Here is a 21,624-nt window from a genome sequence, read left to right on the forward strand (position 1 = left end):
TCTGGAAATGTCTTGATTTTACCTCCCCCACCCCCACTGGGAGTAGGGTACCAGGGATTGAACTCAGGGGCACTCAACCAGTGAGCACGTCCTCAGACCCATTTTGTATTTTATTTAGAGACAGGCTCTCACTGAGTTGCTTAGTGCCTCGCTTTTGTGGAGGCTGGCTTTGAACTCGAGATCCTCCTTCCTCAGCCTCCTGAGCCACTGGGATGGGCGCCACCTCGCTGACTCTTTGCCTTTGTCTTGAATGAGCATGTTGGTGGGTGGGAATGCAGGTTGGCAGCTGTCTCCTTTGTGTGCTTTGCCAGTATCTTTCCACTCTTGTCTGGACTCTGCCCTCTCTGGGACAATCTCAGGCAGGAACTCTGCTGTGGCCAGAGCTAGAGTCACAACCTGTTTTTGTCTGTTTATTTTTAATTACGTCCATTTAACTGATACCTAGGAACACAGACCCGGCCACGTTAATGGGGTGCCTTGTGTAATGTTCAAGTCAGAGTCAACACAATCTGGCAAGGCAAACACTCAGGTTCTTCACGGTGGAGCGTGCAGCCTGCCCTCCAGCCTGTGGAAGTGTGCCGCACGTTAACCTGTCCACAGTCGCCCTCCAGGGAGCCCTGGGAGGCTGGTCAGTGTCCAGCAGCACCCAGGGCTTCCTGCTGCGTCTCCCTGTAGCTTAGGGCTCCTGGGTCAGCCTCCCACGGCTCCTGCCTTTCTGCCCGTTGTGCCTTTGCTCCTCCAGGCAGAGTGTGGCAGGCAGGCAGCCCCTGGGCCGGGGTTTGTTTCTTTTTGTGGTTGTGCTGGGGCTGGAACCAGGCTCTGTTGCCTGGGGCAAGTGCTCTGCCTCTGAGCCACACCCCAGCCAGGCCCTGCTTGGGAAGGAGATTCTTCTCTGGAAACTCTCAGCACTCAGGGCCTTTGTGACTGTGGAGCGCGTCTCCGAGGAGGGGCAAGTTTGCGTAGTGGGCAGGTCTGCCTGGTGTCGTGGGTCCGAGCGGGTGGACTTCAGTGTACATCAAGGCCATTTTAAGCTCTATTTTTAACTCATTGCCCTGAGGAAATAGAAACCAACGACTTGCAGCGTTTGCACCCCCAGTACTTCTCCGTCAATAGCCGTGGATTTAGCTGTGTTCATCCAACTGCTGTCCTGGGATCCAAGCCAAATGTTCAAGGTTGGAATAAGGTGACTGACCCCCCCAGAGTCTCCAACTCAGCCACAGCGAGGCAACCTGCTCCCGTCCCTCTGCTCAGAACAGAATGATAGGAGACAATGTTTAAAAACCTGATTTTTCCAAGCAAAATTTTAAGTTTGGAACTTGAGGAGGTGGGAAGCCAGCTTGGACGGCACCTGGCAGAAGTACCTACAGCTGAGTTGCTGGTGTCCGTGGCCGACAGCATGCCCACTGGCTTCAGGCACAGGAAGGGATGTGAAGCTGAGAGCAGCAGGCCGCCAACCCTGGTGCCCGCATCCTGAGCTGGCCCTGTGGCCTGGCTGAGCAGCTGCGCCTCAGGGTGCAGGGTCTGGCTAGGTGACGCTCCTCACTATCTGGGGTTCTTCTGCTGGGATCCTGGGTCAGCACCTTGGCCTTAGAGGGCTACCAAGTGGCTCCCGTGTCCCCTTCTCTGGGCTGGGGTCCCTGCAGGACCTCTGCCCTGCACACTGGGGGTGCCTCTCTGGGTGGGTCCCAGAGCCCCCTCCCTCGAGGGATTCTGAAAGCCCCCTGACCCTGCCTGTCCACAGCATGTGGAGTGCCCTTTGGCACAGAGTGTGCCACTTTATCTGTGCTGGGGTAATAATAGGACAGAGATCATGCCGGGGCACTGGATGGGGCCTGATTATCTCTGGACAGGGGCAGCTGGTTAATTTAAATGGTCATGAAGGGCTTTGTCTGACAGTGCTGGCCCACATTACAGAACGCAGAGGGTGCCAGAGGTCAGCCCCTGGGCGGGGAGGGGGAGCAGTCCCCCCTGTGCCCCCCCCCCGCCCCCGGCAGGCAGAGCCCCTGCTGCATCCCCATCCCTCCCAGACCAGTTGTGTGGGGGATTCTCTACAAAGGCAGTCCCATGCTTTAAACGCACCTTGGGAATCACCCCGCCATCACCCCAGGTGGGGAAATCTTTCATCAAATCAAATCGTTCACACAGCCCTGGTGTGGAAACAACCCAGCGTCCCTCAGCGGGGGAGTGTACATATGGAAGAAGGGTATCGATTGACAGGGAAGGACACTCTGACCGTCCTGCAGCATGACAGGCCTCGAGGACATGTGCTGGAGAGCAGGCCAGCCAGGAAGGGACAGATGCTGTCCAAGTCCACTCTTGTGAGGCCCCGGAGTTGTCACATTCACAAGGATGAAGGCAGGCGGAGGGCTCTGGCCTAGAAGGTGGGGGAGAGATGGCAATGGGCAGAGTTCCTGTTTGGGAAGAGGAAGCTCTCTGCAGCTGGATGGTAGGGACTGGGATCCTGGGTGTCAGGGCCATGCCAACAACTGTCCACTCTGGAATGGTGAAGATTTCTTAACCATTTCCCCATGTTTCTTGCAAATTTCATGTCATTTATATTTACTGCAAGTAAACAGATAAATTTTTTTAAAAGTGAAAGCCTCAGCCTGCATCTCACGATCCTCTTTGATTCCTGTGATTCTGAAGTCTGGTCTCTTGGCCTCGAACCAGGGTTCTCCTACCTTCTGGGCACAGTACTTGTTTTCTTCAACGCTGTCTGAATGTCCCAGTCTGGCCCTTTGTCCTCCACTCTGAGATTCTGTCTTCTGCTGTCAGCTGAACATCTAACTTGATTTGTTGTGTCCTTCATTTGCAAGGTTTCTGTTTGGTTCCTTTTCCATATCTCTACCTCTTCACTGAACTCCTCGTTGAGATCCTGTGCTGTCTTGGAATTCACAGATCACTTTAGTAATCATGCTTTATCTGCTAGTTTGTCAGTTTCTGTACCTTGAAGTCAGTTGCTGGCAATCATGAACCTTGGGGGGTGTCGTGTTACCTGGTTTTCTGTGTTTTACTGGATTCTGTGATGGGTTTTATGCAGCTGTTGGGATGGATTTCTCTTCCACCTGTATGCATGGCCTTGTTAGGACACAGGCTTCTCTTGGGGAGGTGTTCTGGGACATCAGGAAAGACAGAAGGGAAAGGGAGGTACTGGGAATGGGACTGACTAAATCTTGTGGTCATGTCATGTGCAAATACCTAGTGACAAGTTCCACTGTTATGTATGATGACGAGCACTGATTTAAAAAATGTTTAGTTGTAGGGAACACAATACCTTCATTTTATTTATTTTTTTATGTGGTGCTGAGGATGGAGCCCAGTGGCCACACATGCAAGGCCAGCGCTCTACTGCTGAGCCCCAGCCCAGCCCCTGGGCACTGATTTTTAAAAAGAAACAATGAAACTGAAAAAAGGCAAACAGAGTCCAAGTGAGTGGACATTCCTCAGCAACCACCTGAGGCCGCGCTGGAAACAGTGTCCATGGCCATCCCCCAGGGGCTGCAGCACGGTGCTGGGCGATCTACACCGTGCAGTGGACACTGGCCAACGGTCTGCCCCTCAGTAGGTTTGGAACCGTCCCCTGCCTGGCTCCTCCCTCCCACAGCCCTGCGAGCAGGCGGTTCTGGCTTCCCCAGGGTCAGGGGGCACTCATCCAGGGGTCAGGCCCCCTCTGGAGAGGATGGGTGATTCAGTGCAGATCTAATGATCCAAGAAGCGCAGTCTGGAGGATGTCCAGATGGAGGTAGGGACACCATCCCAGGAGGTCTGGCTGCCTGCTTGAGCACAGGCCTGCGGACAAGGCTCAGGAGTGGGGAGGCCAGGGCCACCCCCACAGGTCCTGAGTCCAGACGGAGCCCTGGTCCTGGGGCCCCACTCGTGTGCCCAGTGTGGAGCTGGTGCTGCATGCAGGGCTGAGCTGGGGGCTGGTCAGTGAAGCATATTATCGTGCCTACAGGTGCTTGCCATTTTCTCTTCCATGATTAGTTGAGTGGTGCTCACAAGGGGCTCGGAGCAGTGTCTGCTGCAGGTGAGTGCTGGTGTGTTGGTAAGCCAGAGGGCTCCGGGCTGGAATGGAGGAGCAGGACACTCGGGTGTGGATGCTGGCCTCCACCCTGGCCAGCGAGGCTGCGAGCTATGCAGGGAGCAGGTGAGGCCCTGGCAGACTTGGTGACGGCCTCAGGGCAGATACTTACTGGGCTGGGGGAAGGTTTTGAATGCTGTGTGGGGAACTCCAGGCCCTGACAGGCACCTCGCTGGCTTTGTGACTTAACCAATATCAGCTACTCGCCCCTTCTGGTTGACAGTGGTATGTGTCAGGAACAGCCCAGATCTCGTCACCAGGAAATCGAGGGCTCTGGGGATGTGCGGGAGGTGGTGCAGGGCACAGGTGAGGGTGCCAGGCAGGCAGTGCCCTGGAGGGCACAGGCTGAGCACCACCATTTCCCAGGCTGCACCCGCCCTCTCCTCCCAGCAAGGGCAGCCCGTTCCTGCAAGCGTGTCCCAAGAGCTCCCTGCCCAGGTCCAAGCATCGCCCTGGCCTGCCCTGGCACTCACCGTGGAGCTGCTGCCCTGGGGCTAGCTAGGTCCCCTGCTCTGTGCTGTGGGTGGACCGTGCCACCCCTCAGTGGGGCCGTGAGGGAGTCCCCGCTGTGAGTGGCTGTGGCCCTGCTTGCACCACTGTGTGGGCCCTGCTGAAGGCTCCCTCTGTTCTGCTCGCCAGTGCCCTGCTGGTGACACTGTCCCAGGGGGGCGGATCCGGCTTGGGCTGCCAAGTGTCCTGGTGTCCCCGTGTCTGCTGGGGGTGGGATTTCTGGGCCGTGACTGAGAGGTGCCTTCAGTGTCCAGGTTCCCTGCCTCACAGTGTTCTAGGGCAGCTGCACTTGGGGGGGGCCCTGCTGGTCCAGGGGCGTCCACGGGCTCAGCACCCTCGCAGCACTCACTCGGCTGCTTGGCTGCAGGGAGCTGCCCCAACTGCGGCCATCCCTGACGGGCCTGTGGGACCTTGGGGAGCAGCCGACTACACGACTCCCCTGTGGAGGGCCCTTCGGGGCTTTGCCTCTTCCTCCAGTTCTGGCTTTTCCTTGTGGCTTTGCAGAATCCAGCTCAGGCCTTGCTGGTCAGTGCACCGAGGCGCCCTGTGCTCCTGTGTCTGCTTCTCCGCCCTCAACAGCCTTCGGGTACAGAGGGTGCCATTTTAATAGCCCTCCCCTGCCAGCTGATTGCTGGGAGGAGCGTGGAGGCCACAGAGGGTCCCGCAGCCCGGCTCCTGAGGGAGTCCGTGTTTGGCAGCCCCCCATGGCAGGAGTGCAGCAAGCCTGGGCCCTCCCGGGGGGCCTCTGCTCCAGGGGGCCTCCCATGGAGCCCACAGGGTGGGCCGGCCTCCCTCTGCCCAGGAGCATCCACTGAGCAGAGAAACTGAGAGCTGAAGGGGTTCACTCCGTGCTTCACTGTGTCCCCTGCGGCTTTGAAACTTACATGTTTTTCCAACCTTCTTCTCCCTGATCTTCTGATCCCTCCTCCCTGATCTTCTTTTCCCTGATTTTCTCTGATCTTCTCTTCCCTCACCTTCTCCTGATGTTCTTCTTTTCCCTAATCTGTCCTCACTAATCCCATTTTCTCTGAATCACCTCTACAACAGCCCCCTGTTCCCTTGATGGGCAGAGTCACAGCCTCCTCTGGGACAGGAGCCCCCTGTGTTTCTCTTTTGCTAGCAAAGCAACGAAACTTAGTTCTCCTTTCTCCCAAGACCTTGTCTGGATGGGCCTCAAGGATGAGGACGGCTTTACATGTCCACTGGGCGGAAAGGCCAGAGTTGACCCTAGCTACAAAGAGGTATACTGGAGACGTGCCGGGCAGTGGTCCGAGTGTGCTGTGGCCAGGAGAGGGGCAGCAACAGGGAGCAGGTGGCCTACCGGAGGTCAGTGGCCCCCAGCCTGCCCTTCACGGGCTTTGCCCAGGCCCCATCTCACCCATTCCAGGAACTCTCCACAGGGAACCCTGGAGCCACAGGGCGAATTGCCAGCCTGCACCCTGAAGGCAGCCTTCCAGAGAAGGGTGGGGCCCAGCCTAGGTCCCTGCTGGGGTGGAAGGGTGGAGATGAGGTGTGGGAGCATAGCAGCCGCCTTGGCTTCCCGGCAGTGCCTGCCCCAGGCCCTTGACTGCCTGCGTGACTGTTGCCAAAACCTTCGTCCTAGTCTCTGGTGCCAATCCAGTAACAAGGACATGGTTTTGAGAAAAAGGGAAAAGAAGGTTTATTGCTCTGCTAGCAAAGGAGAGACACAGGGGGCTCCTGTCCCAGAGGCTGTGATTCTGCCCCTCAGCAGGGCCAGGGGCAGTTAAAGGGTGACTCAAGGGCTACATCCCCGTGTTCTCTGTTGGAGTGTGATCCACTTGTTAATTTGGGAGACAGTCATTTCTGAATCTTCTGGTGCCACCCCCAAGTCTGGATGACTTCATCCCTATGGTGGGTGTGTGCTCAGGGACAGGTCACTCTGCCTGGGATGGGGAAGAAAGGTAATAATGAGTTTCCTCTGAGATTAGGGAGGGGAGAGATTAGGGAGGAGCAGGAGAGAGGAGGAGAAAGAAATGTGTCCATTTTAAAAGGAAGCTGCAGAGCTGGGGATGTGGCTCAGTTGGTAGAGTGCTTACCTAGAACGCAGAAGGCCCTGGTTCAATGTCCAGTGGTCTCCCCCCCACTCCCCACCCCCAGCCATAATAAGTCGCAGTGGCAGAGCAGCAAGGGCTGTATTCAAAGTATAAAGTGTCCCTTCCCAGAGGGGTGGGGGGAACCTGACTTAGGACAAGTGAAATTTATGACATGTGACAAAGAGTTTCAGCCTGCACCGGTGGGACACATTGGAGGGAGAATGTGGCTATCTCTGAGGAGGCATTTTTGGGGTAAAGTAAAACGTGCACATTCAGGGGAGAGCAGCACCCAGGAGGAGGGAGCAACCCTCCATGTGGTGTGCTCATATCTACAGGGTCATGGCTAAGGCCTGGCCAAGGTGAGCCTGGGCAGAGCCCGCAGGCCACAGTTTCTCCAGCCTTTGTGCCTGGCCCTCACTGTCCTTTGTAGTTGGATGGCTGGGGACTGTGAACCACACCCCCAGCCCTTTTTTCACTTTGAAACACGGCCTTGCTGAGTTGCTGAGGCTGGTCTGGAACTCTCAACCCTTTTGCCCCGGCCTCATGCTACCTACCTCTGGCAGGCAGGGGCATGGGCTGCCAGGGGCACAGGCTAAGGACACAAGGTGGGCTGCTTTGCTTGCTGATGATTGCTTTACATTTCAAAGGTTCATGGGGGTTTCCTGCATTCCAAGGGCTCCTGGGCACTTCCCTCTTAGCCTGATGGCACTTTTGCTATGTCCCACAGTTCCTGTCTCAGGCCTTAGGCATTCCTCCCTTTCCTGCAGCCCTGCACCCAGGTGAGCCCCTTGGACTCTGTCTGGCGTGGCCTCCCCAGCTGACACCAGACCTTTGTCCAGGACTTATTCCAAAAGTAGTAACTTAGGGGAAAAAAAAAAGAGAGAGAGAAAAGTCACTGATGTAGCCCAGTGGTAGAGCATTTGCTTAGCTTGCCTGAGGTCCTGGGTTCCATCCTTAGCACTGTAAGACGGAGAAAGACAAGAACAGCACCAGAGGTAACAGTGTTTGTGTGGCCGACACTAAAAGAAATGAGATGCCTTCAATTTGTCCCTGCTGTGATACGAATATCAGTGCAAAAATTTAAATCACTTGACATGAACAAGGACTGGAGAGAAGGCCAGAGGCCTGAAGGGTGGGGAGAGCCTGACCAGGGCCTGCTAAGGAGGGCAGCAGTGGGGCTGGCTTAGTGGGAGGAGGTCCCTGGCCATTCGTTTGGAATTACTTGCTTTTCTCAAATGCAAAGTAAAGCCCTGACAAGGTCTTCCGGGACAGCAGGCAGCCATCTACTTCCTGCTATTTCCTGCCTCTGGCTTGGGGATTTGATCCCTATTCAAGGACCCACCTGGAGGCCTCTGGCCAGGTGGATCTACGGGGCCCAATTGCAGCAGGTTAGGTATCCGCCCCAGTGAGGGTCCTGCAGGCCCAGGAGACCTGCCTGCAGAGCGGGGTGCACCTGGAGACCAGTGTTTTCAGGACCCAGTCACTGGCTACACTGAAATAAGAGCCATTTACCTGGAGTTATGCGATTATTCTACTTGGAAAAATTCTACACCCACCATAATGTACAGTGATAGTACAGTGAACCCCACATTCTATCGCCTGTCCCAGTGGTGACCTTCATAGTCCTCAACCCAACTGGGGTACTTGGGGACAGTACTGTCTGCTTAGTACCTTGGTGAGGCCCACTCTTCATCTGCTGGTTTCCCTGGTGACGTCAGCTCTGCAGAGCGCAGGCCAGAATTTTAGAGTCCACAGTCAACTAACTTCAGAGAGCAGGATGCCTTGTCCCTGCTGGGAGCTGGAGGGCGGGCGTGGGCCTCTGCTGCACCTGTCTGCTGTGCCCCTGAGCAGCAGCAGATGTGGCTGTCACATGGCCCCAGGAGACCACCTGGCCTTAGGCAGGAGGCTCCCACCCCCAGCAGGCCTCCTCAGTTGGAGTCCAGGTCTTGCAGGGCAGCCAAAGGCTCCTCCTGTCCCCACAGCCCTCCTGCTGGGAGGGTCTGTCCACCCCTTTTTGCTTTTATTTATTCTTCATTTTTATTGTAAACTGACCTGCATGGTTGAACACACGTGGGGTGCAAGGATTGTTCTTAACATACCATGTGATGATAAATCAGGGCAATTAGCCTTTCCTCCTCCTGAATCACTTCTCATCTCTCTATACTGGGAAACTTCAAATCTTTCTCTTCTTTCTAGTTCTTTGTAAAATACATAATAAATCATGAAATTCTTGTTTTTGAAAAAAATAAAAGAATAGCTTTGGGTAGCTGGGAGAAGGTGGTCAGTGCTGCACTAGGGAGCCCTTGTCTGGTGACCAAGGCTTGCCCCACACCCAGGGCAGATCTGACCACAGACTCAGGGGCGCTTCTGCTGCAGGGCCCTCAGCACCAGGTCATCTCGCAAAGTCAGCTTCAGTGGCATCTTACGGTTCTTCCCATTTTCTGTCCAGCCGACCGTCACCTAACTCCCACTGGACTCCAGGGGCTCCTGACAGAGAGTGGGAATGGGCATGTGGCCCAGGCCACTGCACTGTGCCTCTGCAGAGGCTGGTGCTAGGCAGGGGACCTGCTGGGTGCAGAAGGGCTGTCACCCTGGGTGCTCCTGGCCTTTCCCTGGAGACGGCTTTTCTGAGTTTGTTTTCTATTGTTTGGGCATCAGAGAGAACACAGTGCAGAGCCCTGTAACTCCCACGCCCCGGGCAGCTGCTAGCTTGGCAGCGGCCTCTGATGCACCCAACAGCTTCCCACCAAACAGGTGCTCCCCAGTGCACCCTCTGGCCACCCTGCTGCACTTGTGCTACACAGCCTAACGTCTCTGGGGCACTTCCTTGCACCCGAGCGTGGCATGTTAGACCAGTCCTCCACTGTTGGGCATCTGGTTGTTTCCACTTCTCCACCAGTAATTCACTGAAAAACTGACCAGGTGCCGGCAGGGGAAGGCCAGTGCTGTGACCTGGGGGTCGGGAGCCCGGGGTTCCTTTTCGTGGAGCTTCTTTAGATCAAGGCGGGAAGAGATGAAGGAAGCTGTATCCCCAGGACACGGAGCAAGGGTCCCTTAGGGCGGCGTCGCAGGGCATTCCCGCCGCAGACGCAATGAGTCTGGGGCACGGGGGCGGTCCCGGTCACATCCCTCTCGCGAGTATCTTAACAGGGCGCGGGGGTGGGGCAAGCTCCAGAGGACCCCGTCCCAAGGCTAACCCAGGATCCCTTGCTCGGGCAGGCTGGCAGGGCCCCGAGCCAGGCCAGGGGCCTGACCAGGTCCGAAGCGGGAGGGGTCGGCCTCGCCAGCGTGGGTCCCGGCCTAGAGGCGGGCGTGGCCTGCGGCGCGGGCGGGTGAGCCGCCCGTGGGGGTGGGCAGCGGGGTCGCGGGCCGGCTGTGGAGCAGCCCGGCAGCCGGCAAACTTTTCCGCCGGCCGCGGGGGCGGGCAGGTGAGGTCACGTGCGGCCGGGGCGGGGCGGGCCGGGCGGACCCCGCCCCTGCGCCCGGGTCCCGGCGGCAGAGCGGCGGCTGCGCCCGGCCGGAGCGCGCAGGGCAGCGGCGCCATGCCCACCAACTTCACCGTGGTGCCCGTGGAGGCGCGCGCCGACGGCGGCGTGGATGAGGCGGCCGGGCTGGCGGAGGCGCCGGGGGTCCCCGAGGGCGCGGAGCCCGACTGCCCCAGCCCGGGTGAGCGCGACCGCACCTGCCGCCGGACAAAGACGGAGGCCGGGCCTCCCGCGGGTCTGCCGCGCTCAGCGGCCTGGGGCGGGCGGTGGCTGGCGGGGCGGCCCAGCAGGAGGGGTGACCGCGCCGCGCAGCCCCCCGAGGCGGGGCGCAGGCTGCCGCCCTGGCCGCCACTCTCTCTCGGCTCCTTTCCCGGTGTCCCCGGCCTGCAGATCCCCTCGCCCCAAGCCCGGCGGCCGGCGCAGGGCCTGCCAGGGCCGGGACCCAGGCTCCCCAGCGTGGCTGGCCCGTGGGCACCCGGGCCAGGGGCACCGGAAGCCACTTTTCTCTCTCAACTCTGGCTGGGACGGGGGAGGAGGGGCAGAGCTGTTGGAGGTAGCCATGGAAACGCGGGTGTGTGTGTGTGTGTGTGTGTGTGTGTGTGTAGGCCCCTGGTGGCACCTGGTGGGTGGGAAGTAGGTGCGGACCCCTGGGTGGCGGCATGCCAGAGTGCTTCTTACCCGTTGTCTTGCCTTCCCTCACTCCTGGCCGGGCCAGGGCCGCAGATAAGTCCGGGCTGGGATCCCAGCTCTGCCTCTGCCCGACCTTGGACAAGCCAGACCTCCCCTGGGGTCACCTGAGGAAGGACAGTAGTCCTTGGGGGACTGAGGACGGGCCCCTGGCGCCAGTGTCCCCCTTTCGCTCTTTGTTCTGGAATCCCAGCTCTCTGGCACTTTCACTTTCTGTGGGTGGGGATGGCCTGGAAGTCTCCCCATCCGGGTCCCTCCATCCCAGCTCCAAGTCTGGCTTCCCTGCTGCAGATGGTGGGTCACCTTGGGCTAGCTACTTCATCTGTGGGTCTCAGCTCCTCTCTGGAAATTGGGGCCCCAGGGCCTTCCTTCTGGGGCTGTTTAGAAGTGAGAGGACCCAGTGCACAGTGTGTGGACATCTTGCTGGGGACTCAGCTCCCTGCTCCAGAGGTGGCAGAGGAAGAGTGCAGGCCCGTCAAGGGACAGGTCCTGCAGCTGGTTGGCCTCAGAAGCTTTGTTGCCCCTGTCTGGGTGCTTCCTCTGGACACACCTCAGGAGCCAGCAGACGTGGGATAGGGGTCCATGCTGTGAAGTGGCCCAGCACACATGGTCAGTCCTGCCACCTCCCTTGGTGCCCTCTCCCTGGGATTGGCTGTCCAGGCTCTTCTGCACAGACGGTGGTTGATGCTTCTTGCTGGAGCTGGTCAGGGCTGTTGCCTGGCTGAGGTGTAAGACTAGGTGAGAGTCAAGGCAGAGCCTGTGAGTCCGCTCTTTCCTGGATATGCTCTGTCCAGGCTAAGCTCACTCTGGCATGTCTCTGGGGCTGCACTCTGGGTTCCCAGAAGGAGCCTCAGTGACCCTCCCTGGGTATCCATGAGCCTAGGGAAGGCCACCTTCACTTCTCTCCAGAACTTGAGTGTGTTTCAGTCGGAGGTAATTTCCCATTGCTCATGTTCTTGTCCCTTCTCAGCACAGCTGCCATCTGCCTGCTCTCAGTTCCCGCTGAGGGCTTGAGGACGCTCACCGTGGGTGCTGGCGGGAAGTGTGGGCCTCCTGTGTGCTTGTTAATGCCCTTTTTATGGTCTGAGCTGGACTTGTGAAATTTGGCGGAGCTCCTGTAGGACTTGCATCTGGGGCTTGGGGCGCTTCGCGTTTCCATGGAGAGGTTTTTGGAATTCCGCTGCCTGTGCCCCTGGGAGTGGCTGTGCTGTGGTCTTTGAATCTGCTTGGTTGTGTCCGGATTTCTAATAGGGGCTGCCAGCTGAGAGTTGGTGCTCAGGTGTGCCCCATGGCCAGCAGGGGAAGGGACCACACGCTTTTCTTTTTGGTGGGCAAGTCCTGCAGAAGCTGGGACCAGCCGGACCTTCCAGAGGCCTGTGGTATGGGGTCCTTGCAGGACAGGGTCAAGCCCCCTGATGCTGGGCGTCATCTGTGTTCACCGCAGGTCTTTCCCTCCTCTGGGCTGCCTCCTGGGGTGGTGGGGGGGAAGGTGGACCTTGGAGGCACCATGCTGTGGGGGATTGGGACTCAGGGTCCTGTGTGAGCCGACTCAAGCAAGCCGGGGCCTCTTGCACTGTGACGTGCAGGGCTGGAGGAGCAGGACAGCCCTGCGGGGCTTCCGGCAGCTGCTGTTCCTTAGGACATGATGGCCAGGGCGATTTCTCAGAGCTAGCCGTGGTGGAAGCGTTACTCTTGCCTCCCCGCTGCTTGGACCCAGGTGAGGCCTGCCACTGGCACCTAAGAGCCAAGAAAGTGGTGTCCCCTTTGCCTGAATGGTATCTGTTGGTAATGGAGCCCCCAGGCTCCCCCAGAGGAACCTGCTCCTCAAAACGGATGAACATTGATTGGGAGGGGGAGGGGCAGACAAGGGCCGTCCACCTCCTGCTTTACTTCCCATATCCTTAGCTTCTGCCCACCCCTCCTGTGCTCTGGAATGGCCTGGGGTCCCTTGCTCCCGGGTCACACCCTGCAGTAAGTCCTTCTGGCCTCCCCACGCCCATCAGCACTTCTGCAGGACAGAATGTTCCTGAGTTTTATTTTGGTGTGAGATCTCTCTTGAAAGTGAGAAGGCACAGTAGTCTTAGCTTCTGGTGGGAGTGTTGCAGAGTGTAGGAGGGCGAGGACTTCCTCTCTGACCTCAGAGAAGGGCCAGGGCCTGCTGCCTGCATAGACTGGCCGTCCCCAGGCATGTGCCACCGCTGAGGTGGGGGATGTGGGGAGACTGCCCGGGAAGGTGCCAGGCCCCGGCAAGGTGTCCCCCAGGCCCTCCCTCAGGAAGGCGCCTCCATGCTGGCCCTTGGCAAGGCTTTGCTACGTGGTCGGCTCTGCCCCCAGCCTGGCCTCCTAGCTCAGTCTTCCTCTCCCGGAGTTCCAGTTCCTCTTTCTGGGTCCCTTTTCTGCCTGGATCCCGTTTTCATGGTTTGTGCTCCATAGTTGAATTCACGTGGGTCACCTCGGGGCTCTTGCCTCCCTTGTAAGTGAGCCCTGGCCCTGACACAGTCCTCGGCCACCTTTGTCCTGTTGGGGGCAGGCTGGCAGCAGGTGATGCCCTGTGCTGCCCTGGAGGGGTGCTGCCAGCCGTGATGAGACGCTGCGCCTGCCTGGCCAGCTGGGGAAGTGGGGATCAGGGGACCCAGCACAGGGGTCCAGGTCCTGTCCTGCTGAGCAGGGTCAGGAAGTGGCCGCTCTGATCTCAGGAGGACTGCGTCACAGTGAGATCAGAGGTGTTCTGAGCAGGGACAGGCGGGCATGGACCCCAAACCACCCTGTTGTGAACCCTTGGAGCTGGGGTTGAGGGTGGCATCTGGGGAGACAGTCTGTGAATATGGGGCCAGACAGGCGGTCCAACGTGCCGTCACCAAGTTGCTGCCACAGCCAAAGGAGGGACTGGGGTGTAGCTCAGTGGCAAACACTTGCCCAACAGCCAAGGCTGGGTCCCACGGCCAAACCAAACCCAGGGAACAAAGGAGGCACCTGAAGCAGGTAGCCCTGGAGGCGCTCCCTGTGTTCCTGGCTGTCTGTCTGTCTGTCTGTCTCCAGGCAATAGGCCGTGCCCTTAGGAGGCGGTGGCACTGCGTCTCGAGGCGTGGCAGGGGCATGCATGTGTGTGCGTGCGTGCACACCAAGGAGAGAGAGGGGCATGCATGTGTTGGATGCTGTCCCCTGCCTTTCCCTGTGGCCAGGTTGTCTGTCCAGTAAGCAGCCCTGGTGTCATGAGTGAGTCCTGAGGGGGTGGGGGTCAGGGTGGCTGCCGAGAAGGAGGCGAGTGCAGAATGCTGGGATGGTGGGGCCAGGTGCTAGCAGAGAGGTGGGTGGGGGTGGCGAGGTGCCATGTAGAGCCCGAGCAGGGATCCCTTAGTGACAAGGATGAGCAGCTGGCCTCCCAGAAGTGCGGACTCCAGCCCCAGATGAGTGTGAAGTCCCTGGCCTGGGGTGTGTCAGGCTCGGAGCCCGCCAGGAGGAGCCTCTGCACATGTGACACCACGGGGTCCCAGGGTGCCCCTGTAGAGCAGGGCCCCCAGCTGAGAGGAGGCCTCGCCTGGAGGAGGCGCCCTGAGCTGTGGGAGGCCTTGCCGTGGCTGTGAGCAGCTGCTGCCCCAGCCCCTTAGGTGTGCACTCAGGACTCCGTGGCTGGGCAGCCAGCTGCATGTGTGCACACTTAGCATGCACACACATGTGTGAACACCCACGTCCCCTGAGCCTCAAGGGACCCTGGGAGGCCACTGGGGATCATGTGGCTGTCCACCACTCTGTGGGTGGTACTGCTGGGTTTCATAAGTGGAGGGTCCTGGTTTTCTTCAGGTAGCTGACCCCAGATGTCCCCCCCTGTGGTCGGCAGCAGCGTTTGGAGAAGGGGTTGCCCAGAGAAAGGGTGAGGTTGTGTCCAGGGCTCTGGGCAGCAGCTGCCATGGGAAGTCCTTGCAGTGGCCAGTGAATGTCACAGACCTTGGCAGTGGGCCTGGGCGTGTGAACCCTGTCCACGGCGCTCAGGGAGGTAGATAGGAATGAAGGTGCTCTCATCAGGACCTCTGCCCGTTGGACACAGGCAGCCTGCCGGACCTGCCCTGGGGACTCACAGGCAGGCCTGGGCCCTGTATTGAGGGCTGGTGACCTTGGGTCAGATGGCTTTCCTGGGGCTTCTGTCCTTGGGTGCTGTGGATGGAAGGATTCTCCTGTCTGCAGCACAGCTGGGTGTCGGCTGGGGGGTGGTGGGTCTGGTGACCTCCCAACAGCAGGGAGCGGTCCAGCTGCTGTGCCATCTGGGGTCCTGTGTCGCTGGCAGGCAGGCCTGCTGAAGTGTGAGGGCCAAGCTGCCTGCGGCCTAAGCCCTGAGAGCAAAGTTGGAAGTTCAGGTTAAGTATTAACCGCTCTCCTTGGGGCAGCTGGGCACCTGGGTGGGGTGGTCCTCCTGCAGTGACAGCTGCTCTGGGGCAGGAGCCCTTGGTGGCTGGGGCCTCAGGAAGGAGACCCTCCTCTGGGGTGAGGGAGCTCTGTAGCCAACAGCCGAGTGGGCCTGGAGTGGACGGCTTGAGGAGAGGACAGACAGTGTCCAGGCAGTGGGCGGGGTTGGGGTTCCTGGGCGTGGTGAGCTCAGGCTCTAGGAGTGACCACAAAGAGTCAGAGGGAGATCGCAGAGGGGGTCTGACTGCAGATCAGCCAGCTGTCACCTGGGTGGGTCCACAGCTGTGGGTCTTTGTCCCTCCTGCCAGGAGTGCCGAGCCTGGTCCCGTGTCAGAGTCCCACATCAGGAGGGAACCACAGGGCTGTGCTGCTGGTGTGGGGCCCTCGGGGGTGTGGGGTGTCTGTGGGGCGCTCTCCAGCGGGTCCCTGGCACACCCGGGTTCTGCTTGCTCTCTCCTGGGTGGATTCTTCAGAGGACTGATGGGTGCAGGGCTGTGGGTCTGGGTCAGTGTGGCATGGTGCGAGCAAGGAGGGCCGTTTACTGCCTCCGCCTTGGAGAGCCCCATTAGGGCCACGTCCACTCACATGGCCCTCTGGGGAGGGTCTGAAGGGGTCAGCTGCTCCATCCTGTTTACAGGTGGCCAGAATAACTGGCCTGAGGCCGGGTCGTTGGTGTCACAGTCACGCTGGCCTGTTGCTTGGTCAGTGCGCCTGTGTCCTGGGGCTGTCCTCAGGCTGGGGACGCTGCAGGGGTTGGGGCCACTGTCCCTGGCTTTGTCCCCGCTTGAGCTTCTGTCAGGGGATGTCTACCTCAGGCTGCTGCGTCCTTGAGGACATCAGAGTGGCCCTGAATGTCTGCCTTGGTTTCCCTCAACAGGAGTGGCCCACCTTGAAGGTGGCTGTGACCTCCCGTGCCTGGGCTCTGGCTGCAGGTCCCTGGCGCCGGCGGGTCGGCAGGCTCTCAGGGAGGGGGCAGCGCCGTCACGGGGAGGATCGAGTATGGTCGGGAGCAGAGCTGGGCCGCGCCAGGCCTCTCTTGGGTTTCCTTCATAAGTGGAGGGTCCTGACCGCAGCCAGACGGCCTGTAACGGGAGCTGGCCCCAGGAGGGCTCTGCTGGTGCCTGCGGGGCTCGGGGAGGCGCGGGTGTGACCTTGCCCCCATTTTATCCCAGGGCCCTTTCCTTTTTGCGCCTCCATGGCTCTGACGCAGCCCTGTCTCTGGGGAAGAGAGGCTGGACCAGGACCAGCCCCAGCCGCGTGACGATGGGGTGTCAGGGGCTGAAGTCACCAGAGGCTGCATTCCCCTCAAAGGGTCATGTCCTCTAGATGGAAAGTCCCAGAATCATGTGGCTGTGCACTCACAGGGCTTGGCCCGTCCTGGGCCTGCCTCCTGGTGGCACAGTCTGCGGCTCCCTGCAGGTGTGTGTGCCACGAGGGCATGGGAGCCACGGGCCTGTGTGGGTGTGTGTGGATGAGTGTGTAGGGTGTGTGCACAGGGACTGCCGTGTGTGTTAGTGTGGGTGAGTGGGAACTGTAGTGTCTGACACTGTGTGAGCACACATACCTACAGGCATGTGTGTTCCATGATGCCCATGGCTGCACGCGTGGGCCTCTGCCTGCACTTGCTGGGCTCTGTGGTGCTCTACTTGTGAGTGCAGAGCGGGCACTTGGCATTGTGCAGCCAGCTGAGCATCCTTGGGCTTCCCTGCCCACCTGGGCCTCAGCCTTGCCCCTGTGCCTGGCTGCCCGATGTCTGCTGGCCTGCACTGTCCCTGTGGAGGGTGGGGGCCAGCCTGCTGCTTGGGCAGACCCTGCGGGGCTGGACTCATATTGGGGTATTGCGGCCTTGGTGTTAGGGCACCCCAGCCACTATCTCTGCTTGAGAGCCCCTCAGTCCTGGATGGCTGCCTGGGTACCATTCAGGGCAGCACCTACTGGATGTGAAGGGTGCAGTTTGCAGGAAGTCTGCGGCCACAGGGAGCATGTAGGTGCGGAGGTGACCGTCCGATTTGCTGACGTGGTGTGTGCGCCCCGGGGGCCAGGGCCTCCAGGCGCCTGTCTGAGTCTGGGTGATCGGGAGGGTCAAGGGGGGGCGGCGGAGAAGGGGTGTTCCGAGGCTAACCCTTCACTCTCTGCAGGCTCGAGGTCGGGAGCTGGGCGGGCCCTTCCCGATGCCCTCACTAGAGGAAGGAATGCTGGCCGGGAATGCCCGAGATGCAGACTGGCCCTCTGGGCTGGTGGGCTGTGGGTGGTTCTTGTTCTCAGTACTTCCTGTTTGTTCTTCAGAATGTGTGGCCGTTTCAGCCAGAATCTTGCTGTCAGAATCCCCACACTCTGGGCTGGAGCTGCTCAGCTCTTCTGGCTGAAGGCAGAACTCTCTGTGCTGCGCCCGGGGTGCTGCATGGCCGGGATTGGCCAGGTTGCTGGGTTTTAGGGTGCAGAAAGTACCAGGGCTGGGGGACAAAGGAGAGGTCGTCATTGCCCGTTTCCTGGAGCCTGCAGACGCTGTCCCAGCACTTACACTTCTGAGAGCACTGTCACCAGGAAGTGGCTTCCGGAGGTGCTGGGGGTGGGGTGGGGTGGGGTGGGGTGGGTCTTCTGTGTCTGGCATTAGGGGGCTGAGTGCAGCTCCTGAGGTTGCCAGGTGGGACTCATCTGCTGTGGGTGCCCTGTGGTGTGGTCCTGCTGGCCACTGCTCCCCCAGGCCTGCAGCCTCTGTGTCTAGACAGGCCGCTGTGTGACCTCGCCAGGCCTCCAATGCTGTCCAGCCAGGCAGACTTCCTGCCCGCACTTGGTGGCAGGAAGGGGCGGGGGGCCGCTGGGCATCCTTAGCCAGCCCGCGCCACTGACCACAGGGAGTGTTTCTGGCTATGTCTTGGAGAGCTCTCTGCCCCTCCCTTCAGCCATCCTGAGAGACCAGCGCTAAAGCCTGGACCCAGCGGAGGAGCGAGGGTGGGAGGAGCGTCCGTGTCCAGCCAGAGGAGGCCTGGACAGGCTGCAGCTGGTCACCCAAGAAGGGGTCTCCCTGCTGACTGGGGGTCCTTCCCTGGCCTGCATGGCTGGGAATTGAGGGTCTGAGCAGGTGTCCCAGAGCAGACCCCCGGGGCTGCTTAGGGCTTGGCAGGACTGTGAGTCTGGGGTCTGCCCGCTGGGTGCGCCTGTCAACCATGGAGGTCCGCTCACACCCAATGTGTCTAGAAGAGTGGCCGCCCCTCCCCGGCCAGAGGGCCTGCCACCTCTGTCTAAAGAGAGCCCCCTCAGGGCCTGAGGCCTCCCTCTGGAGGGGCCACTGCCTGCTGCGCACACCCCAGAGGCCGCTGTGGGATGCGCGGGGAGCCAGAACAGGGCCGCCCTGGTAGGGCAGCTTTCTGGTGGTGAGGGTGAGTCTCTGCAAGTGGGTTTCCACAGGGAGGTCATGGGTATGCCTCAAACGGCGACGTTGGGATGGGCCTGCCACCAGTCCTGGAGGGTGTGGGCGTCAGCCTGGGCTGGATGTCTGAGGGGCAGGTGGGTGCAGGAGGGCCGTCCGCTTTCCAGTATGGATGTCCTCTTGATGCAGTGGAAGGGCAGAGGACGAGATGAGGCTCCAGCCCCCGGACACCCAGCAGCCTCAAGGCAGAAGGACCAGCCCCTGCGCGTTCCCACAGCAGCATTAGGTCTGCTCCATGGCCTCTGCTGGACCTGCTGACCAGAGGCAGTGTGCCCAGGGGTGCTTCGGGGTCTCCCAGGACATCTAGGCATCAGACTCCCCTGGCTTCCGGTGACCATGGTGAGGGCTCTGTTGGTGACCTGGAGAGGCCTGTTGAAGGGGTCGTCTGATGCTCTGCAGCAGTCCCTGTGTGACTTGGAGGAGGAGCACACACTTGTCCCTGGCATCGGGTGGGCACACGCTGTCCCTGCACCTTGTACTGCTGATCCTGCCCACCTGCAGAGAGGCCGGCTGGGTGTCCCCACATGGAGTGGCCCTGCTCTCATGCCCCTGTGGTCGCCCACCCAGCCCTTGACTTTATTTGAGCAAGCGGCACGGGGCTGTGAGTGATACGGTCAGGACGTAGCTGGTTCCCACTGTTGGGTGTTGGGTGGACGGGGGAGGGATGATACGGCAGGGGGTGGGGGCCGACTCCAGCTGCCAAGGGCTCAGGCTGGGCCTTGGGGTGGCCAAGGGAATTTGGGGCCACTTCCTGCAGGAGCTGTTAAGAGCACTCAGTATGCGTTTTAAGGGCTTTAAAGAGACAAGCTGCCCAGGAATCCCAGTGACTCTGGAGGCTGAGGCAGAAGGATCTCAAGTTTGAGGCCCTAAGAGACTTAGACCCTGACTCAAAATAAAACATAGAAAGGGCTGGGAATGTGGCTCAGTGGTGAGCACCCGGGTTCTCCCCCTGGTGTGCACACACAGGGACTGATTGCGGGAAGTGGCTACGCAGGCCGACAGGCAGATGGTGAGAAGTGAGCGGGGAGAGGGGCTGTGTCGAAACTGACCCCCGGCTGCCTTCCTGTGCTCCTCCAGCCAGGCCGCAGGGGCCATCGGAGGCTCTCGGCTGCTCCTCAGGATCTGCCCGGTGCTGGCACTGCAGGTGCCGGCCCTGGGGCAGCGACAAGCCAGGGCAGCTTGACAGATGTACGCACCTCGGTGAAATGGCCCCACACTGGCACCCGAAGGGAAGTCCCCTGGTTGGTACCTTTGGTTGCAGCCTGGTGGCCCTGGGGACTCTGGCAGGACCCACCCTGTCCAGGTGGCCTCCCCATCCTGCAGTGTTCCGGCTCTCCTTTGTTCATCCTGTTTTAAAACCCTGCTTGTCACGTTTCTCAGTGACGGAGCAGCTGGCACAGTCACAGTGCGAGGCAGGAGGGACAGGGTGACCCCCGGTGCACCCCGTCCTGGCGCACAGCCTGGGAACCCAGCACCCTGCACCTGCGTCTGGTGGGGTCACGTGGCTGCGACTTTCTCTTGGTGCCTCTCAGGTGGGGTCCCTGAGAATGGTGGGTGGGTGGCTGCTCATTGCCTCTGACGGGGAACTTGGGGTTGCCTGTGCGTGAGGATTGTGCCAGGGGGGTTCTTCATCTGGGTGGGACGTGGGGATGAGTTTGGGGCTGTTGTGCTCAGTCCTGCGACTTCCCGGCAGCACCATGCTTGAGCTCCCGACCCCCATGGATACCAGCCTGTCCTCACAGAGTGACCTGGCCAGGAGGGCTGGTCCTCAAGCCTGCCTGGAGACAGCCAGTGTCCAGGTGCTGCTTCCCTGGCTGGCAGTGGTGTCAGTTGAAGTGCTTGGTCAAGGACACTCCATCCGGTCACCCACTGTCTCTTGGCATGCCATCCCTCTGCGTCATTCAGTGGGCAGAGGCCACCCTGGCAGAGGGCCCTGTCCTGGGGCCCACCCCAGAGCACACGGCAGGTTCCCAGCCCCCCTCCTGGCGGCTGTGCACCAGCTCTCCTCTGTTCAGGCTGGTCCCCTGGTCCCTCCATTTGTCGTAGACGTGCTGACCAATGGGGAAGGGGACACTGAGGCCACTGCAGGTGAGCAGATTCACCCCTAGCCCAGCGGCCCTTCATGCTGCCTGGCAGTGTGGCGCCCAGCGATGCGGATCAGGCCAGGGGACTTGTGTCTGTCTGTGGAAATGCAGGTGAATCCCCAGGTGCCCCAGGTCGGCGTATCTGGGTTTTTTCCTCTTGACTCTGGCAGAGTGGGGCGGCTGTGTTCCTCCTCGGCTTTGGGTCCACCTGCTGTCCGGGTCTCCCAGATGCCTCTGGAGTGGGTGTTTCCTTTCTGCCTAGGACCTGAGCTCGTGGTGACTGAGTGGATACTTTTTTTAAAAAAAGGAAGGGGATTGGTTTTGCTTTTTCCCTTTTTGGGTGCTGAGGCCCGAGCCCAGGGCCTTGCACCTGCGAGTCAAGTGCTCTCCTGGTAACCCACACCCAGCCCTCTTAGCTGCTTTTGAGGCAGGTCTTGCAGAGTCGCCAGGGCTGGCTGGGACTGGCCGTCCTCTCACGGCCTCTGGTAGCTGGAGGACAGGTGGCCCCGTGCCCGGTCGAATGCCTTCTTTTCAGGCCGAATGCTGTGGGTCGTGGCTCAGGACTTGGGCAAGAGAGTGCTCAGGGTTGGTGCAAACGCAGTGTGTTCAGTGTTGCCCCAAATTGGAGGGATTTACCCAATTCCGATGTTTGTGTCGTTGTTCTGAGGCTCTGTTCCCGTCTTCTGCACTGTGCTGTTTCAAGAGAGCCTCCTGCCTGCCGCACAGCGCCCTGTGGGCTGGCCCTGGCCTGGACTTGTAAGGTGTTTTCTGTTACATTTTTTGCCAGATTTCTCAGCCTTCATGGTCATCCTCTAAAGTAGATAAATGACCAGGCGCTCACCCAGCTTGATCACGCTCCTGTGCTTCAGCCTCGTGCTGTGCACCTTGAAGT

At 60.0% G+C, this 21,624-nt stretch overlaps 1 protein-coding gene across 4 annotated transcripts in view; it reads left to right on the plus strand.

The window, feature by feature from the left end:
* The window catches only part of Slc12a7 (solute carrier family 12 member 7), a 70,299-nt gene that overhangs the window by 14,208 nt on the left and 34,467 nt on the right, over window positions 1-21,624 (plus strand). Inside the window, exon 1 of one of the 4 annotated variants that reach the window (XM_046430401.2) lies at window positions 10,162-10,311. The exons of 2 other annotated variants lie outside the window; for them this stretch is intronic. In XM_046430401.2, the coding sequence (XP_046286357.1) occupies window positions 10,188-10,311 (124 nt within the window). In that variant the 5' untranslated portion in view covers window positions 10,162-10,187. Of the gene's footprint in view, window positions 1-10,161; window positions 10,312-21,624 lie in introns of those variants that run through there. One more of the 4 variants, XM_046430404.2, reaches the window with a different exon arrangement.

The sequence above is a fragment of the Marmota monax genome, unplaced genomic scaffold (genome assembly GCF_021218885.2).
Source record: "Marmota monax isolate L192 unplaced genomic scaffold, Marmota_monax_Labrador192_F-V1.1 WCK01_AAM20220418_F8-fsc00082, whole genome shotgun sequence".
In the NCBI taxonomy this organism is placed as follows: domain Eukaryota; kingdom Metazoa; phylum Chordata; class Mammalia; order Rodentia; family Sciuridae; genus Marmota; species Marmota monax.